The sequence below is a fragment of the Vulpes vulpes genome, chromosome 9 (assembly GCF_048418805.1).
Source record: "Vulpes vulpes isolate BD-2025 chromosome 9, VulVul3, whole genome shotgun sequence".
NCBI classification, from domain to species: Eukaryota; Metazoa; Chordata; class Mammalia; order Carnivora; family Canidae; genus Vulpes; species Vulpes vulpes.
In genome coordinates this window covers 105,306,693-105,324,244 of record NC_132788.1, presented here as the reverse complement: position 1 = coordinate 105,324,244, position 17,552 = coordinate 105,306,693, and the positions used below count along the sequence as shown (strand labels likewise).

Genomic DNA, 17,552 nt, shown 5'->3' with positions numbered 1-17,552 from the left:
AACACACCATCAAAAAGAGGACCCGAGACCAAACTGTCCACCAGGTTCCTCTCGGGTTTCTAGGCCTGCCGTCCCTGTTCCTCCAGGATGCCAACCTTGCTCACGCGCCCCCGTCCCCCACTCCTGCTGCCCAGACCTGACGCCCACCCTTCCCCCCCTTTCCTGGTGGTTCGTGCATGAGCCAGGCGGATGCGTGAGGGAGGCTCCACACGTAGGTCTGCTTTCCCATCTGACTTTATTTCACTTTTTTTTTTCTATAAAACTCCTCCATAATTTCACAATTTAACAAAAAGTTTAAAATCCAGGACAGAAACAATCCTGTAACTTATTACAAACACGATTCTCCTTTATTCCTTTTATCCAGGAGTTGGTCTCGGGCCGATGAGTGTCCTAGTTCCTAGTGAGACACATTCTTTGTAAAAACCCTTATGGGTAAAAAAGGTATTCGATACCTTTTGCTTTCAGGTGTCGGTTTACGTTTTGTTCAGGAGATAGCAAAACACAGGGATTTGCACTGGGGGCAGGGGGCTTAACACTAAACACGCGGCAATCACAAAGTGCCGGCCCCTTCCTATGGAAGTGTCCCCAGAGCCCTCGGAGGCCCAGCTGCCGGGCAGCTGGGGGGCGGGGCGGGGGAGCAGCTGGGAATGCTGCGGTCAGGGCCCTGGTTGCCTGGTGCGTCCATCAGGTGATCGCGGGGCCAGCACTGGGCCCAGAGCAGCCCTGGGGGACAGCGCTGGGGCCTTCTGGCCAGAGGAGGTAACTGAGAAATGGGTTGGTGCTTCCGAAGGCCCCAGAAACAGCAGGGGGGGCCAGACGCTGCTGCTCCTGAGGGCAGGCCAAGGCCTGGCCTTCCTCCAGCTGCTCCCTGGGCACAGCCCGGCTCCAGAGCAGAGCGCTGCCCAAGTCGCCGTGTGGAGCTCAGGAGGGCCTGAGGCCCTTCCCAGGAGATGCTCCCGAGGGGGAAGGACCAGCTCAGGCTCCTGGCCATGGCCCCCAGCAGCCCTCTGTGCACGGAGGGCTGGGCAGCTGCTGCCTTCCGTGTAGCCCATGTCAGGCCAGTTCCTTCTGTCCAATGTCTTAGAGTTTCCAGAGAAGAAAGATGCCCCACTTTGGAGTATTGTTGGCCTGCCTGGGGAAGGGGACGGTGACAGCACGGAGCCTGCCACACAGGCCTGCCCTCTTCCTAATACCTCAAGGCAGTGGGGTCAGGAGAGAATCGGAGCAGATGGCGAGGAGTCATGGAGGTTTCCTCTGAAAAGTTCTCGGGCCTTCCCGGCGAGTTCTGGGGATTTCACCAGGGAGGCTGAAGTTTGGGAAAGTCTTGGAGGCAGGATTCCCCAGGGAGTGTTTAGGGTCTGCCTGACAGACGGAATTGGAATCGGAGACACACACGACAGTTGGGAACCACAGGGAAGGGGAGCTTGGCACTCCCCGCATGGGAACTCATGAACTGGGGGGAGGAGAGGCCCTCTGACAGTGGGCTGGGGGGAGAGGGTGAGCCCACCTCCGGGCCTGTCCTTTCCCCACATCTCCTTCAGGGCAAAGGTTGGTGGGGGGGGCAGGGGGAGCCTTGAGTCGAGATCTGGGGAATAGAGGCTGAGCAAACAGGGTCCCAGCCCCCAGGAGCCCCACCCAAGGTGGGCTCACGCCATGAGGACATCCTGGCTGAGAGGGAGGAGGAACCAGTTTGGCCCTTGGAGAGTCTCAGGCATGCGAGGAGTTGGGTCTCTGGACTGGCGTGACTCGCAGGGGTGGGAGGGCCGAGCCTAAACCAGAGACAGGTGTGCCCAGAAAGGCCTGCCACTGGCTGGGCCCTGGCACGAGGGGCTGGCTCTGAGTCCTGACGCTCCTCAAAAAAACTCCACAAACTATCCCGTCTTATTTGGCAAAAGCTCATTTTTTCAAAGTTCGAAGACTCCAACAACAGAAGGGAGGAAGAGGATCCTATGGAAGGAGGAAGAGGACGAGCCGTGGGGGGCGACACACGTCATGGCCTGTGGCTGGTGAAGGCCAGGAGGTCTGCTCCTGGAGGTGGCCCCCAGTCTGACCAGGCGCCAAGTGCGCGGCGGCCCCTGGGTGCCTGAGGACCTGCTGCCCCATCGTAGTGTTCACTGGCCCTGGGCAGGGCCCTCCGCGCCCCGGGACGACGAGAGCATCCTGGGAACCACAGAGGGACGATTCCTCCCCTCGCCTGGAGAGGGCCGGTGGTGCTCCAGCTCGGCCTCCAGCCCAAGGACAAGACCAGTGGAAACATCTTAACCTAAAAGTCCCGCCTTACTCACCCCCCACCCCCCACGTGCACTGCTGCCACGGAAACGCACACCCAGAAACCGCTCTGGTACCTACAGTGCATACACAAGTACACTAGAGAGAACTATACAGACAGAGTCCCAGCACAGTGAGAGCCCGCCGAGGCGCTGCGGCCCTCTGCGCTCCTGGGGCACGGTGGGGGAGGGGGGTGTGAACCGTTTGGGAAGGCTGGAGGCAGTGCCCTGGCTGCTCAGAGAGGCCGGGGCAGTGAAACCAAGCCTCATGCCCCGCCGTGGAGCAAGGCCCCCACTGCCGGCCACATTTCCTCCCCTTCTGAAGTGAGGCCTGGTGCTGCCTTCAACACCAGCTGCTTTCCAAGGGGGGCTCAGGTGACGGCCCCTGAGTATTGGGGAGCAGTGACGCTGGCCTGCCCCCCCTCAGCCTCAGGGCTCCCGGTGAGGTGGTGGGGAGGGCGGGCTGGGAGCCGACGAGGAAAGTGCAGCTGGCCGTGTGGGCCGAGGACAGGGCGGTCACTAAGGCAGTGCTGCGGGTGGGTAAGTCGAGAGAGAAGAAGGAAGGCGGGGCCCGGACGCGGCCTCCTGGGGCCCCAGCAGCGGAGAGGGCCCGGCACCCGGCCCAGGGTCATGTGGCCACGGCCTCCAGGTAGCTCTGCAGCTTACGCACGGTGGTCTCGTCCAGAGAGAAGAGATCAAAGTCGAAGGTGGTGTTGGTGACGTTGAAGTGGCCGGTCTCCTCGATCAGGTTGACGATCTAGAAGGTGGTGGCAGGGTGGCTTCAGGAGCAGGGCGAAGGTCTAGGGCCGCCCTCTCCCACCATCAGGGAGGGGAGGGAGGGGAGGGGAGGGGAGGGGAGGGGGAGGGGAGGGGGAGGGGCCGAGGAGGGAGGGGGAGGGGAGGAATTCCTGGCTTGGCAGCCAGGGGTCCAGCAGCGGCAGAACAACACCCCCCCTCAGCCAGGCCCCCTCAGGGGTGGAGGGCAGGGTGGGGGGGCACAGAGGGGTGGGGCGGGGCCAGTACCTGTTGCAGCACGTTGCGCTCCCGCAGCGCCATCAGCCTCCGGTGCAGTTCCACCAGCTCGTCCGTGTAGGCCTGGGGGCGAGGCTGCGCTCAGCGCTCAGCGCAGGCCTCCGCCCCGCCCCATCCCCGCCCCGTCCCCGCCCGTGGGGCCCACCCGTCTTGGCTCAGGGCCCTGGGAAACAGGAAGGCCTGCCTGCAGCCTAGGGCGCTCAGGGCAGTCCAGCTGGGGGGGGCGCGGGGGGGGGGGGGCAGGGTTCCCTCCCACCCCTGCCCAGTCCAAGCCCGCCACCTTGTCGTAGGTGCCCCTCTTGAGGATCTTCTCAGGTTTGCTGCAGGACTCGGGGCTCCTCCGGCCTGATGCCTGCAGGGCAAACCCGGGTCTGCTCGGTGCTCTCCCCAGAGTCCCCTCCCCCGTGTCCCCTGCCCGCAGGAGGCTCTCCCACCCCTCCAGGGCCATTTGCCCTAAGCCCTGGACTGCCCGTTCTCCCTCCTCTGATGATGACTCCAAAGGCGGCCCATCCTGGGGAGCAGAGACCTCTCTGGGGCCTGGGGAGCGGGGGGCAAGCCTCCCTCTGCCCCCACCATCAGCCTCAAACTTTGGAGAACTACAGCCCAGGATCAGAGCAAGGCCCATCCCTCAGCCCTGCCTCCAGGACATGAGGGCAAAGGCCTGACCACCCAAGAGATCTCCTCCTCCTCCTCCTCCCCACCCAGGGGCCACCTGGGCAGCCCCCAGCTTACCTTGCTGTTGGGTGGGGGTGGTTTCTTGGAGGGAGGGGGCTCTCGGCTGGGCAGGCAGGAGTCAGCGCTGTTGTCACTCTCACTGTCACTGAAGCTCAACCTGAACACAGAACACAGCACCCTGTCAGGCCTCCACCACCTGCTGCTCCAGGGAGCTGCGGTCTTGGCTCCTGCCCTGTGGGAGGCCACGTGTTCTGCGCTTCCCTGGACTTCAGGAGACCAACCTCACCCAGTTATAGGCAGCTACTGCCAACCGAAGGCAGCTCTGCTTTCAAGGCACAGAGCCCCAAGGGCAGCTCGCTGACACCCGGAGAGGCTCAGGGGGGACCCCTAGGGCAGGGCTCCTGGGTCAGAACACAACCCACTGGCACTCCCTCAGCTCTGCTGCCGGTGACCTCGTAGGTGGAGCTGCTGGTGGAATTTGCCCAGAGCCAACCGTAGCTCCCACTTGACCTGACGCACTCTGGATGGACAGCAGGCTTCCAGGAGGCACACTGGGCACCCTGTCCCCGGGAACAAGCGTCCACACTCTCTCAGAAGGAAGGGCATGATGGCTCAGAATCCCTAGCACACATGAACCTATAGCCACGTCTCTCTCCCTACGTCTGCACAGAACCTTCCAGCCTGCTGCCTTCAGCATTCTCCAGAGAGTCTCGAAGCACAGTAAGCAGGTGTGGAGGGAGCTCATCCGTGGGCCAGCCACACACAGCACCCTTGGGAAGTCTCTGTCCAGGGCCCCCAGACCCTGAGGACACTGTAGGCTTGACCTAGTGAGGAGCCCCCACAGCCGTGGCTTCCCGACTCATCTACCATGCCATATCCGCCTCCTGCTTTCTCCCGCCGGAAACAGGCCTCCCCACGGAACACAGTGCCAGAAGCACTGCGGCACACGTGGCAGCCAGAACCTCAGCCCTGGGGGCTCTGGTCTCACTCCCCCGAGGTCAGGGCTGCCCTGTCCTCAGGGGGGGTTCTCCCTCGAGCAGCATCAGTCCCCAGGGCCTGCTGTCTTCGGGGCAGAGGCTGCTCTCTCCGCAGCTCCCGCAGCTCCCGCAGCTGCAGGTCATGGGGCTGGGGGGGGGTGGGGCAGGGGGAGACCAGGCAGGGGGGCAGTCTCTGCGTTGCCCGGGTAACACTATAGCATCATCCAGGCCCACACATGGCCCCGGTGCCCACACACCCTTCTCTTTCCCCGTCTCTGCGGGCCCACCGGGCAGCAGATCCCCAGAAACAGGATGAGGTGGGGTTCTCTCAGCTTATCCCAAGCAGCCAGTGTGGCCCCCTCCCTGGCGCCCCCACCTCCCACATCTGCCCCTGGAAAGAACACTGAAGACGCTCATGCACATCTGGTCCCTGTGCTACTCTGGAAGCCACTCAGGGTGGGACCCACGTGCGTTAGTGCCCTCAGCCCCCCGCTCCCAGGACCCATCACAACCCACACTGAACACTGCCAGCATCACACTGGGCAGGGCAGGAAACACAGCAGTCACCTCTGCCCCGGGACAGTCCCGATCCCCGCCGGCCCACGCCCCAGCTTCCCCTACCTAGAGGGTGGGTGCTGGCAAATGCAAAAGCCTGTTTAAAAACTCCCTCAGCGGCAGCTCTCAGGACGCGGATCTAACCACCATGGCTAATGCAGCCCCGACGTCCAGCCTATTTTAAAGGGGAGCTGCTAAGATCCCCAGATCTTGGCCTCGTAGGAAGGAGGAGCTGTATTAAGACGGGACCACTGACTCCCAGATCAGCCCTGTCTGCAGACCTGGAGTGAGGCCGACATTTGCTCTGGGCTGGAGACTAAGGCTCGGGGCAGGGGGTGGGGGGCTCCCAGGCTCTGGGGGTGCCCAAAGGAGGAGCCTCAGCTCGCCCTGCTGAGGTCAGAACAGACGTCACCTTCCCCAAGCCGGTGGGCAGCCACTGCAGCTCCCCATGCTGGGGTGTCTGCAGGGCCCTATGCCACACTTATGGGTGAGGGGGAAGAGGAAGCAGTCCCCTGGCCCAGAAGCAGAGGCACAAGCACTCCTCCCCCCATATATCCTTGACCAAGACTGGCCCTCGGGCTGCCACGCATGTCTCACTCCCTTCTCAGATGGCAATTGCACTTCTTTCCCTGAACACCCTGGGCCCTTCCTGCCAGCCAGCCACCTGAAGAGCCTCAGCTTCATGAAACTGAGAGAGCATGCAGCCCCCAGGTGCGCCTTGGGTGTCCCAAGGACACTCCCACCCTGGCCTTGCTGCCTCGAAGCCCCACAACCGCAGCACAGGCAGGCAAGAGCCACCCTAGTTCACCCCCACACCCGCCCACCTCTCTCCCCACCGGCCCAGGCACCTGGAATCCCTCCCAGCATTCGTCTTGCCAGAGGCCTCCTCGCCTGATGAAGAGTCGTCCTCATCGGATTCCTCAGACTGCAGGTCCTCCACCATGGAGCGCAGGGGTCCTGGGGAGGACAGTGACAGAGGGAGGGAAGGGGAGAGAAGCCAGATCAGGGCTCTGCCTGGACCCTACCGGTTTCCCTGCACGCCCAGGGCTACACGGAGCTTCCTGAAACCATGGCCCCCCAAACACACCCATGCAAACCTGCCTAAGAGGTCCCTCTGGCCAGGGTAAAAACTGCCACCCACCTCCTAAGGGGGCCGCTGGCTCCCCAGCCCCCTACCTTCCTGGCCCTGCTCGCAGGCCTCTGGCACCTGGCCCTGCTCGCGGGTCTCTGGCCCCTGGACCTGCTCCAGGGCCTCTGGCCCCTGGCCTGTAACAGGACTGCAGGGCCCCTCCATTGCCCAGGCCGATGGGGCAGCCCTCGTCTGCTCTGGGTGCAGGGAGCACAGCCTCTGCCTAGAGCCACGGCAAGCCAGCTCTGGCCAGGGAGGGCGAGGCAGCCAGCCCTGGGGGCTACAGAACCCTCCTGGGCAGACTGCACCCCTGTTCCGGGCTGCCCAGCCCCTTAGCAACCCCCTCCGCTGCTCTGGGCCAACCGTCCTCTCCTCTCTCCAGAGGCTCACAGTTCCAGTCCCCTACAGACGGCATCTTGGTTTATATTCCTGTTACCAAGGCAACAGAGGGACACAAAGCCCTCAATTACCTTGGTCACATGATCCTGCTTGGGCAGGTTCCCCCTCCCTTCCCCGTAGATAAGAACCCTTGGAGAGAGTGTGGGCTTTGAGCATCCCATCCCCCATTCCCCTCAGCGACTGCTGTCTGAATTCCAGGCCAGACCCTCCCCCACCCCCCATCCCCCCCACCCCCGCACATGCTCCAGTCCCCAGCTCTCCCAACCCTTGATTCTAGGCTGTGGGGGCAGGAGAATCTTGGCCCAAGCCACCAGAAGAAATGCTTCCGGTTTGAGGGTGGGCCCCTAGCTGCCCTTTTACACCAGCAGCCGGCAGGCAGGGGCCCCCTGAGGCCCACACAGCACCTAAGGAAGGCCCTCCCTGCTCTGAGGTGGCCAAGTGGCCTTTATGGCTTCTCCCCATGAGATATGCAGGGAAAAGACAGAAATGCAGACTGCTGGGCTCTGAGCCTGAGTGTCAGCCAAACATGCAGCAAGAGCAGAGCATTCCTGCCCCATCCCAGGAGAGATCTGGTGGGGTGGTGGTCGGTGGGGATGGGGGTGAAGATAGAGTGTGGCTGGGTGAGGAAGAGGATGGGGGTGGGGGTGAGGATGGGGTGAAGACTACGGGAGGGGTGAGGTGAGGATGGGGTGGCGGGCAGGCAGAGGAAATGAAGCCTCTATCTGCTGGTGGGGGGGTGCTGGCAAGGAGGGTATCGGACCAGGCCTGGGCTTCTCTCCAGAGGCCCCCCACACACAGCCAAACCTGAGGGCCCAGGAGACTGATACCAAAAAAACAAAAGACCACCAGAAAGAGCAGCACTTCTCATACCCGGCTGGAGATCAGCTGACCTGCTTCTGTTTCGCTAATACAGACTCCCTGAGCTTCCACAGACCTATGGACATGGGTCTCTGTCCAGGGCCAGGCTGCCCCACCCTTCCTGTCATCTATGACCTGCTGTCCCCAGCCCCTAGTAAGGCATCCAAGAACGGTTAGAGCAGGGGGAGCAGCATTCGGACTTGGAGTGTGCTGACGCCCGGGCAGGGAGTAAGCCCCCCTGCAAGTCAACCCCATGAAGACAGTCGTGAAGCCCTTTGATTGGAGCCCAGATCAGAACACTCCCCAGGGGCTGTGACTCTGTCCCCCCCACCCCCCCACCCCACCCCCACCCCCCGCTTTGCACCACGCACCTTGACTGTGGTTCTGGGAAGGCTCGAAGTCCGAATCCGAACTGGAGTCGGAGCTGGAGCTGGAGTTGGATGGGCTCGACTGGGCAGACTTCAGCCCGGGGCAATGCGGATGGGCAGGGCAGGGGAGAGAAAACAAGAATACTCTTTCAGTCCGGAGAAAAGGAGCAGACACTAAATGCCCTCTGGCCGCAGGAACACCTGGCCGGTCTCTGCCCAGATCCCGATTTAAAGGGTCACTAGAGCACCAGATGCCAGCACCCCTGGCCTAAAGCTCATACAAACTCTGGGTGCATGGGCTGCCTGGCCTCCAGCTCCCCCTGGGTCCCAGGACACCAGCCAGCCTGCACGACGTCACGAAGGACTTTTCTTTTTCCACTGAGAGACTTGAAATTCCTAGCAGTTCCAGGACAAGCTGCATACCACACGTTCAATCTGTCCATACGCCTGGACAGGAGAACAGGAAACTCTTGATGCAGGGCATCAAGCTCTTGATGCAGGGCAGGGGGCAGCAACTCTGTGGCTGCCCATCTGTTGGTGGGTCCTGCCCTCCTCTGGTGACAGCACGTGCTGGCTGATGTGGGCAGCGGTGCTGCAGGGTACAGCTGAAGGGCCTAGACAGGAAGGGTGGGTGCAGAGACCCAGGTGCTCACAGCCCATCCCAAGGCCAAGGGAGGACCGAAAGCTGTCTCCCTGCCATGTACTATCATCCACCAGGTGCCTGAGGTCATGATGAGCATGTGTGCACATGACAAGCAGGTGAGGACAGGGCAGACTGGAGCCTGCCCATGGTGTGCACAGCCAGTCAAGCCCACCCCCTTTCTCTTCCTGCAGCCAGCCGCCCCAACTCAGCCACCAGGGGGCAGTAAAACCCAAACGGGGACACCAGACGCTAGGACAGGGGAGGGCAGTGGTTAAGCTACCTGGGGCTCCACATCCTGTGGGGAACACGTGCACAAGGCAGGGACCTCTGGCAGAACAGAGGCAGCGTCTGCTCCTGGACCCTTGGTTTCTGCCAACAAGCTCCTCCAAAGGAGCAGTGCAGGAAGCCATGGGCCAGAGGCACAGGTTCCAAAGGGCAGAGGAGCAGAGTCTGCAGCTCAGGCGGGCTGCCTTGGCCCAGGGTGTGCTCCACGCACAGGGGACCCAGAAAGCTCATCCTCAGGATGGCCTGTCCAGTTCCCTCTGAAGGAACTGACAGCTTCAACACCGGGGACCAGGGACACCCCCCTCACTGCCCCCATCAAAAGGAGGGAGGGGACCAGGAGACAGACAGAGGTACCCTGCAGCGTCTGCTCAGGCCTGGCAGGTGCCGCACAAGAGAAGACCCTGGGAAGAGCCCCTGACCCCTCTGGGGCACAGGATAGCCCCTCTAGATGGTCTGTGGACCAAGGGCAGCGCCCGGCCTGCAGAAGGGGCCCCAGGGAGGCACACATCCTTCCTCACTCCATAGACCCACAGAGTGATCCAGGCTGCTGGCAAACAGACTTTTGGCCCAACGAGTTAAAGAAGTTTCTTCTCTATGGTTTACCATATCCTGCTGGAACCCAATGCAGGCCTTCCCAATGTACGTACCCCTGCTAATGCCCCCTATTCACCCACCGTCACGCTGGCAAATGATGTTCCCCGGAGAGCCCTCCCTGAGAAACCGGGCCTAAACTGTCATCAAACACCAACCACTGAAGAGGTGCCACACAGGCCAGTGTGACCCCCAACCCCCAACAATGGGCCTGGAGCCACATGGCCCCTCTGGCATGCAGACCCCAGAGTTCTTATGCTGGCCCAGGGGTGCTGGGTTCTGACCCTGGCTTTTTCAGTAGCCCCTCTGGGTTTAAGCCTCAGTTTCCCTAACAATAAAAGAGCATCTTGGCTGGCCTGGCCTCTGCTAAATGTGTGTGTGTGTCTGTACCAGAAGCTAGCACACCAAGGTCGAGGCCAACTGTGCCACTGACCTCTAGGGGCACAGAATTCAGACAGAACTGGGCTGGGGCATGGGTGGCAGGGGCCATGAGGCAGACACAAAGTAGCAGGCCCAAGCACTAGACCAGGGGTGGCAGCAGTGCCTAGCAGGGAGACTCAGGTCAGCAGACTCTGGACATGGGGAGGCCTCAAGAGGCTGGCTTGGGCCCTGTATCAGAAGAGGCAAACACTGGCGTTGTTCCTGCCAAGCAGTGAGATGTGCTTCTCTGGAGGACCTGTCCCTCTTCCTTCCACGCCAATCCAAAAGGCAGCAGAAGGGAACCCAGAAATGGTTCCGGCCAAAAGAGCCTAGAGGAGATGTGGGTCAGAAAGTGCACAGGAGGTCACTGTGGGTGCTAAGTGTCCCAGTGCTCAGGCCACATGGAGTGTCCAGAAGGAGGGCAGAGGGCCACCTGGGCCATGACTAGATGGGAGCCACTGGCACAGAAACCCCACAGGCCAGAGACCACAGGAAAGCCACTGGAGCTGCTGGTGAGTTTGGCACAGGGACTGACAGGGAGCAGCCCGGCCACCTCTGAGGTCTCAGGGGACGGGCGACTTGACTCCGGGCCCACATGCAGTCAGAGCTCTCTGGTGGCAGTGCCTCAGGTGGCCTCCAGGGCTGATGGCCAGGGAAGCCGGTGTCTGGAAAGCTATCCGCCACCTCCACCACTGACATCTGTGCCTCACTGATGGCCCCAGGGTAGGCAAATGTTAGCGAGTCACTGTCTGGCATCCTGTTGGTGGTTTGGGTCTTAAATATGCATGGACCTCTTGTGGCTAAGCCTTACTGTTCAGAAGTCTCTCAGGACGCAGGCAGTGCTTCTAGAGTCAGGAGAAACCCCCAGGCTTCCTCGAGCAACTCCAGCCTCAGGACGCGGTGCTCAAGGTCACAGACACTGGCCATCCAGCCAGCCCACGCTGAGCAACAGGCCCACGTGGAAGGAGTGTCTGAGCCTCCCGGGTGCTCACGATGATGGCCACACCAGGATGGCCATGTGGACACCCAGAACAGGGCACAACGTGCAGCTCAGGCAGGGAACCAGGGCAGAGACATCCACCTCTTCCCAAGGCAGGTCCACCAGTCCTGGGCATAGAAAGACCTTGCCTGAAAGCACCTGAGGTGAGAAAGAGGGCAGGAGCAGACGGAGGAGGTGGAGGCCAGAACAAGTGGTGTCAGCACCGGAAGAACCTCCAGCCGCCCAGCAGGCTCCTGATACAGCCCCGGACTTCTAGGAGGCTTCCACAGATCAGGACAATCTCAGGGTCCTCCAAAGTCAGCGCAGACAGTGTCTCTGGCCGTGAAAAGGACTGGCTGGGCACATGGCATCACCAGCCCCATGTGTCTCCCAAAGCCATTGGGGCATGCTGTCACCCCTAGCTGGCACCGTCGCCTCCAACTGTCTGCCCATGGAAGCCACGCACTCAAGACATTGGCGCTGCTGACGAACCACTTGTGGCTTTGTCTGAGGGAGCCACTTGCCAAGTTCCAGCGGAGCTCTGAGCAGCAACACCGCAGGCAAGGCTTCTGCCTCCAAGAGTGAACAAAGGTTTGGAAACACAAAAAGGCACTGTGGGCTGGGACTAGTGACACAGGTCGAGGGTCACTCAGCCACCCGTCCGGCCAAGCACCTGTTCTCTGACCCCTGGATGCCAAACGGCACCCTGAGATGGGGCTGCTACCTGAAGCCACAGGGAGGTCTGGCTCCCTGGGCAGCAGTCTGGCTACTGGCTGCTCTGTGGCTCAAGCCATCTCTAACAGCGACCCTCAGAACTGCCTGGAACCTCGGCTGCAGCAGGAGCCCTGCACCTCTCATGGTGACAGGATCCAGCTCCCAGGAGGGGTGGGGAGGCTCAATGGCCTGCTGTAGCTCTCAGAGGAACGGGATGAAGATGCTATGGGATGCCCCGCTAGCAGAGGGAGTGAGTCCCCTGATGGACGGATCCTATGGTGGCCAGGGAAGGGGCAACGGTGACCCACGATCAGCCACCGAGACCCTGGCCTGTGTAGGGGGCTGTCCAAGGAAGAGGGCACTGACCCAAGTATCAATCTAGCACATTCTACCAAAACCATCCTTCCCTAAGCACCATCTCCAAAGTTTCCTGACACAAAGGGAAACTGAGGCTTAGTGAGGTATGGAGGTTCATCCAGAGCTACAAAGAACACTGAGGGCCCTGATCCCAGCCTCCTCGTCTAACCTTCGGGCCGACGAGGCTTCGAGCAGCTCAGAGGCAGGAGAGAGAGGACGAGGGGAAGGTGGGGGGAAGGAGCCACCTCACCTCGGTCTTGAAGGAGGCTTCGTCCTCTGAGTTGGACTCCTCCACTTCCGGGGGCTTTTTGATCTCCCTGGGCTCATTCTCAGCCTTGACTTTCTCCCCTTTGGCGCTGCCCTTGTCCTTGGCTGGCTTTTTGTCCGAGAAGGAGGAAGACGAGGTGCGGGGCGAGGTGCTGGGGGCACTCCTGGACCCCTTGGAGCTGCTCTTCTTCTGCTTTTTGGCGCTGGGCTTGGGTGAGTCGGCGGCGGCTGGCCGCTTGCTGGAAGACTTGGGCGGGGGTGGGGGCGGGGGCCCTCCCTTGGGGGACACGCTCTCCAGTTTGGTCTCCTTCAGGGCCATCTTGGGCTCCTTGAACGCGGCCTTGGCTGGTGGGGCCTTCTCTTCCTTGGGCGGCCGGCCTTCACCCAGCTTCCGTGTGGTGTCCTTGGTGCTCCTGGCCTGCTCGCGCTCTGGCTCCTTGGCTGGGGCCTTGCCCTCGGAGTCCTTCCGCGGCCGCTCCCGGTGCTCCTTGGCCGTCTTGTGGGTCTTGCAGGCCTTGCTGGTCTCCCTGCTGGCGTCCTGAAATGCCGGGGCAGGAGGGGGAGAGACACGGTCACATGGCATCTCGGGGTCGCCCTGCTCCGCCTCCCCCGACCCCTACAAAGTATAATCCACCTGATTCAGACTCAGCTAGAGAAAATCTTCCATAAAGCGAAAAAGTAAGGCAGCAGGTGAGAGTTTTAAATGGAGCTGTCCCTTTAAACTACTAGGAAGTGTCAGCAGGTCCCGGGCGACTGCAGGCTAAGATTCCCCTCTGAATTGAACTGACATTCCCTGAGGGATTCAAGAAGAGTACACGGTGAGTCAGATATGAGACAGGCAAGCCACATCTACCCACTCCCACTCCAACACCTTGCAGCTTCCCGGTGGCCCAGGGGAATGGAGGCTGCGTGTGGTGTTGGGGGGGGGCCGGGGGGACTACCAGCAGGCCGGCCCCCCGTCTGTCCCACACAGAGCCTGCGTGCCTCCTGCCCGGTCACCCCCACCCCAGCCCCAGTGCACGCCCAACACAGCTGTTCTTTGATCCCCACGGTCAGCATTTCTTGAGCACCTGCTGGGTTCCCAGGCACTGTGCAGAACAGCTCCTAGAACTGTCGGAATCAAAGCTACCTGGGCAGTGTTTCTAAAACACATGATTCTTGGGTCTCCACCTTGAAGTTCAGAGGGTTGACAGTGGCACCCAGACTTTGGCATTGATCAGCCAGGTCATGGAGCTCCCTCTGGGGACAGAGGTAGAGATGGGCTGTGACCCAGGCTGCTGCAAAGGCTGGGTTGGGAACTCCAACTCTGCGTGCCTGTGCTTCCTCCCAACGAGGGCGGGACCACCTACCTCACTGAGCAATGGTGCAGGGACTGGCAGGCTGGAAGCGCTCAACCAAGAGGGGGCTGCAGCCACTGTCACCCACTCCTAAGCAGCTGGTACACCCTGCAGGCAGGAGCCCCGTCTGACACCTTGTTTGGGCTTCCTTCCTATGGACACCCCATCATCACCCTGTACATCCAGGCATGACAGGTGCCTGCTATGGTCAGCTGCTGAGGGCTCTGTCCCTACTCAGTTGGCCAGGTGCACAGCTGGGCCCAGAGGCTCTCCAGACCAAAGCACACCAGGACACCAACAGAGCCAGACCAGATGGTGATCCGCACCACATAGGCAGGGGCTCCCGAGGCAGCCATACTTCACCAGTTCACTCCAAGGGCCAAGGGGGCAGGCTGTAGGAGGGTGGAGAAGCCAGGAAAACCCCCAGCAGCCAGGCCCCTGCTGCTCTTACAGCCCAAACACAGAACCCTCCCAGCAAAGAGCCACAGGGATAGACGGCACAGCCTTGACCACCTCTGATCCACTCAGGTCGCCGACCTCTTGTAAATCCATAACCTACATCAATGCCAAATGTTCGGGCGCAGCTCACATGGCCCTGGGTTGCTGCCACTTCCGTGGAGAAGCATCACTTGGGTGCCCGGGCCCCAGCTCTTACATTGCTGGAGCAGGGGTGGGGGAATGCTCACGCCATGAGCCCCCAGCAGCCCGTCTAATGGGGCAGTCCCCTTGGGGCGAGTTTGCAGAATTAGAGCTCCATTCCCCAGCAAGCTGCTCTCCCAAGAAGCAAACTCCACGTACAATTCAGCCTCTTCTTGCATCGCCCATGTGCCCACTTGGGCTGCAGGAACTGGTCCAAGCTCCAAGAGGCAGGGCAAAGCACACCCAAGAGGCATGCTGGCCAAGGCCTTGGATGTGGTTCCCACTGCGCCATCCACTCCCCACCCGAACCCACCCCACCCTACCCCTGAGCCCTGGGGTCAAGCCAGCCTCTGCTGTTGCCCAGGGCCTGCAAAACTAGCAGCAGCCTTCAGAGCAGTGGCTCTTCCCTTGGGGGTCTGCGCAGAGACCGCAGATCGCCGGCTCACTGAATTCACAAGCTAACTTGAGCATAATGTAGATATTCCCAGGGGTAAGAACTCCTTGTAGTCCTATTCTCAAGCTGTTAATGACCTGAAAATAGCTAAAAACTGAGTTTTAGAGAAAGATCAACCAGGCCAAGAAGCCACCATCAGAGAGAGAATCAGGATGTCCCTGAAGCTACTTGTGGACAGTCCAGGGGAGCTGCCAGGCAGGGGCCAAAAGGAACAACCATTATGGGAGTGTGAGCCTCCAGGGGGTCCCGCCCCTCTCCCAAGAGGCTCCAATCCCTGCCTGCCCTGGTACCCACTAAGGACAGAACCATCAGGGAATATCCACCCAGGGCCTCGACAGCCAGACTCCCTAGCAGCCCCCAGGCCAGAAGGCTAGGCCCTGCAAGGACCCACCCCTTCTCTCCCAGCCCCCTCTGCCTGGAGCATGTGGCCTGGCCAATCAGACCTTTTGGCTCCAGGCTGCAGAGAGCCAATCTAGGAGAAAATAGCCGTGCCCAAAGGAAGGTCCTCAGCTGAAGGAAGAGGATGGTGCACAGGTTGCGCCGTCCAAGGAAAGCAGAATGAGACTGATGGCTCAGAAGCAGAAAAGTTTCTTGGAGAGGTATCAGCAGAGAAGAACCTGCCTTTCACTGCCTGAGAAACCCATGCAGGCACCTCCTCAGTCACTGCCTGGGTGGCTAGAGAGAAAGAGCCTGGGGCAGGGAAGGCGACAGAGAACCATGCCCACCCAACCCTCCCAAACCTGGCAGATATGCCCTTCTGGCTTGGGGGCTCCTGGGGATCTCAAAGACATTGGTGAGAGATGCCACAAGCAGCCTCGGCAGATGCAGCCCTATTGGCCACTGGGGTGTCTTTACCCAGGAGGGCATTTCCTCGTGGGGTCTGGGTGGCTTGCAAGTGACACGTACAGAAGAAATGTCAATTCCTACTCTTCCTATTCTGTAGAGTCCCAGAAAACTCTGGATGGCTGGGAGAGAAGGCACCAAGATCTCCAGCAAGAATTTTTCTTCCTTTTAACTTCCATATGGTTCAGGGAAGGACAGACCCAAGAGACTGGCATGGAGGAGACCCCCAGAGCTACACTCCGTACCTGGACTCTAACCACACGGGTCTGGAGAGCTCAAGTCAGACAAATCTGGGGATGTCAGAGACCCACTGGCCTTGCGGAAAATGCCAGAAAGACCCTGCCTGGGCGATGTGGCTTCTCCTCTAGTGCTGCTGCTGAGTAAAAAGCTGTTAAGACAGCCTGAGAGCTCAACCTGTCCCACCTGGGGTGGCCCAAGCCCACAACACCCAACAGGTGAGTGAAGCAAGAAAAACACAAAGATGAGAAGTGGATAAACTTGTGGGATCAGTGACTGGTGTACAAGCAGCTGCCTGGAGAGCCAGATGAGCTTGGCTCCGGGACACAGAGCCGTGTAGGCGGCTACAGGGGAACAGAACGCACACTCTCGAGTTTATATGTACACCAGGACACTATCTGAAAGGCTCCAGTGACCACTCCTTAACAGTTCAGAGAGAGGTCTCAGGAAGGCAGAGTGCTACCTGCCCAACAGGACTGAGACAAGATGACTAAAACGTTTCTTCTTGGGGGAAATGAGCCTTCTCACCACATCATCCCACTTGGCCCTTCCCCCCAATAAGCCTTCTATGCTGAGAGCTGTTCCCAAAGAAAAGAGGCCAAACCTGGAACAGCCCAGAGAGGAGGCACCCAGCCCTGGCAGATGGGGCATCCTGGCCATGCTCAGGAGGCCTGGGAGTTGGGCAGTCGTAGCTGTGGTGGAAACACTGTCCACGGCCCCCAACCATGTGAGACTCTCAGGGTCCTGTCTGAAGGGACCTAAGGCCCACTGACGTAATGGGAGCGGCGAGGATGGGGCAGGCTCTCTGGCCTTAAGAGGAAGAGGGAGAAGAGCCTGCAATCTCTTGGTTGCTTGTGCAATCCAGCAGGGGCCAACCCTCCTAACTGGCAGGGATCTGCCAGGTGGAGTGAAGAGCTCTAAGAGGAAGATGCCAAGGGAGCGAGTCTGGGAACGGAAGGTCCAGCTCTGTAGAGGGGCTGCCCTGAGCCCAGGACCCACCACTGGGCCCCAGTGCTCCCATGGGACTGGGCCTTCCGCCTCACTAACCTTGGAGCCGTGGGATGGTTTGGTCTTCTTGGGGTCAGAGAAGGCAGAGAGTGGAATTGTGGGTAACATGGGGTAGTCGGGGCTGGGCCTGGACACCGTTTCTGCTCCTTCGGGCATTACCATCACCTAGTGATAAAGAAGAGACAGGTGTTATCAGTGAGCAAGGAGGCAGGCTGGATTTCTGACCGGCAAGAGGAAGTCTGCCTGCAGGAGCTTGGCCAGAGGCTGGGGGAGGGGCAAGGGAGGACGTGAGCACCGTTTTTCCAGAAGAATCAAAGCATGTCCTCCATGAGAGGCTGGGTGCCGAGTGCTTGGAGCAAAGCGGGCTCGAGGTGGAGAGCGAAGAGAAGCCAGGGTCCCAGGATGGCTGGGCCCAGGTGTGGCCACACGGCCTCTGGGAGGAGAGCCTGGAGCGCGGCGGGCAGGAGGGCCAGGCCAGAAGACTCGCGGAGCGTGCCGAGAAGCACGAGAAGGCAGCT

The 17,552-nt window shown here is 60.6% G+C and overlaps 1 protein-coding gene across 2 annotated transcripts in view; it reads right to left on the bottom strand.

The window, feature by feature from the left end:
- Nucleotides 1-218: 218 nt before the first annotated feature.
- The window catches only part of MLLT1 (MLLT1 super elongation complex subunit), a 67,623-nt gene continuing 50,289 nt past the window's right edge, over nt 219-17,552 (bottom strand). Inside the window, exons 5-12 of one of the 2 annotated variants that reach the window (XM_072721652.1) lie at nt 17,074-17,199; nt 12,500-13,054; nt 8,264-8,351; nt 6,355-6,463; nt 4,032-4,131; nt 3,580-3,651; nt 3,291-3,362; nt 219-3,024 (exon numbers count right to left, since the gene is read on the bottom strand). In XM_072721652.1, coding sequence (XP_072577753.1) covers nt 2,896-3,024; nt 3,291-3,362; nt 3,580-3,651; nt 4,032-4,131; nt 6,355-6,463; nt 8,264-8,351; nt 12,500-13,054; nt 17,074-17,199 — 1,251 coding nt within the window. In that variant the 3' untranslated portion in view covers nt 219-2,895. The remainder of the gene's footprint in view (nt 3,025-3,290; nt 3,363-3,579; nt 3,652-4,031; nt 4,132-6,354; nt 6,464-8,263; nt 8,352-12,499; nt 13,055-17,073; nt 17,200-17,552) is intronic. The other variant, XM_072721651.1, reaches the window with a different exon arrangement.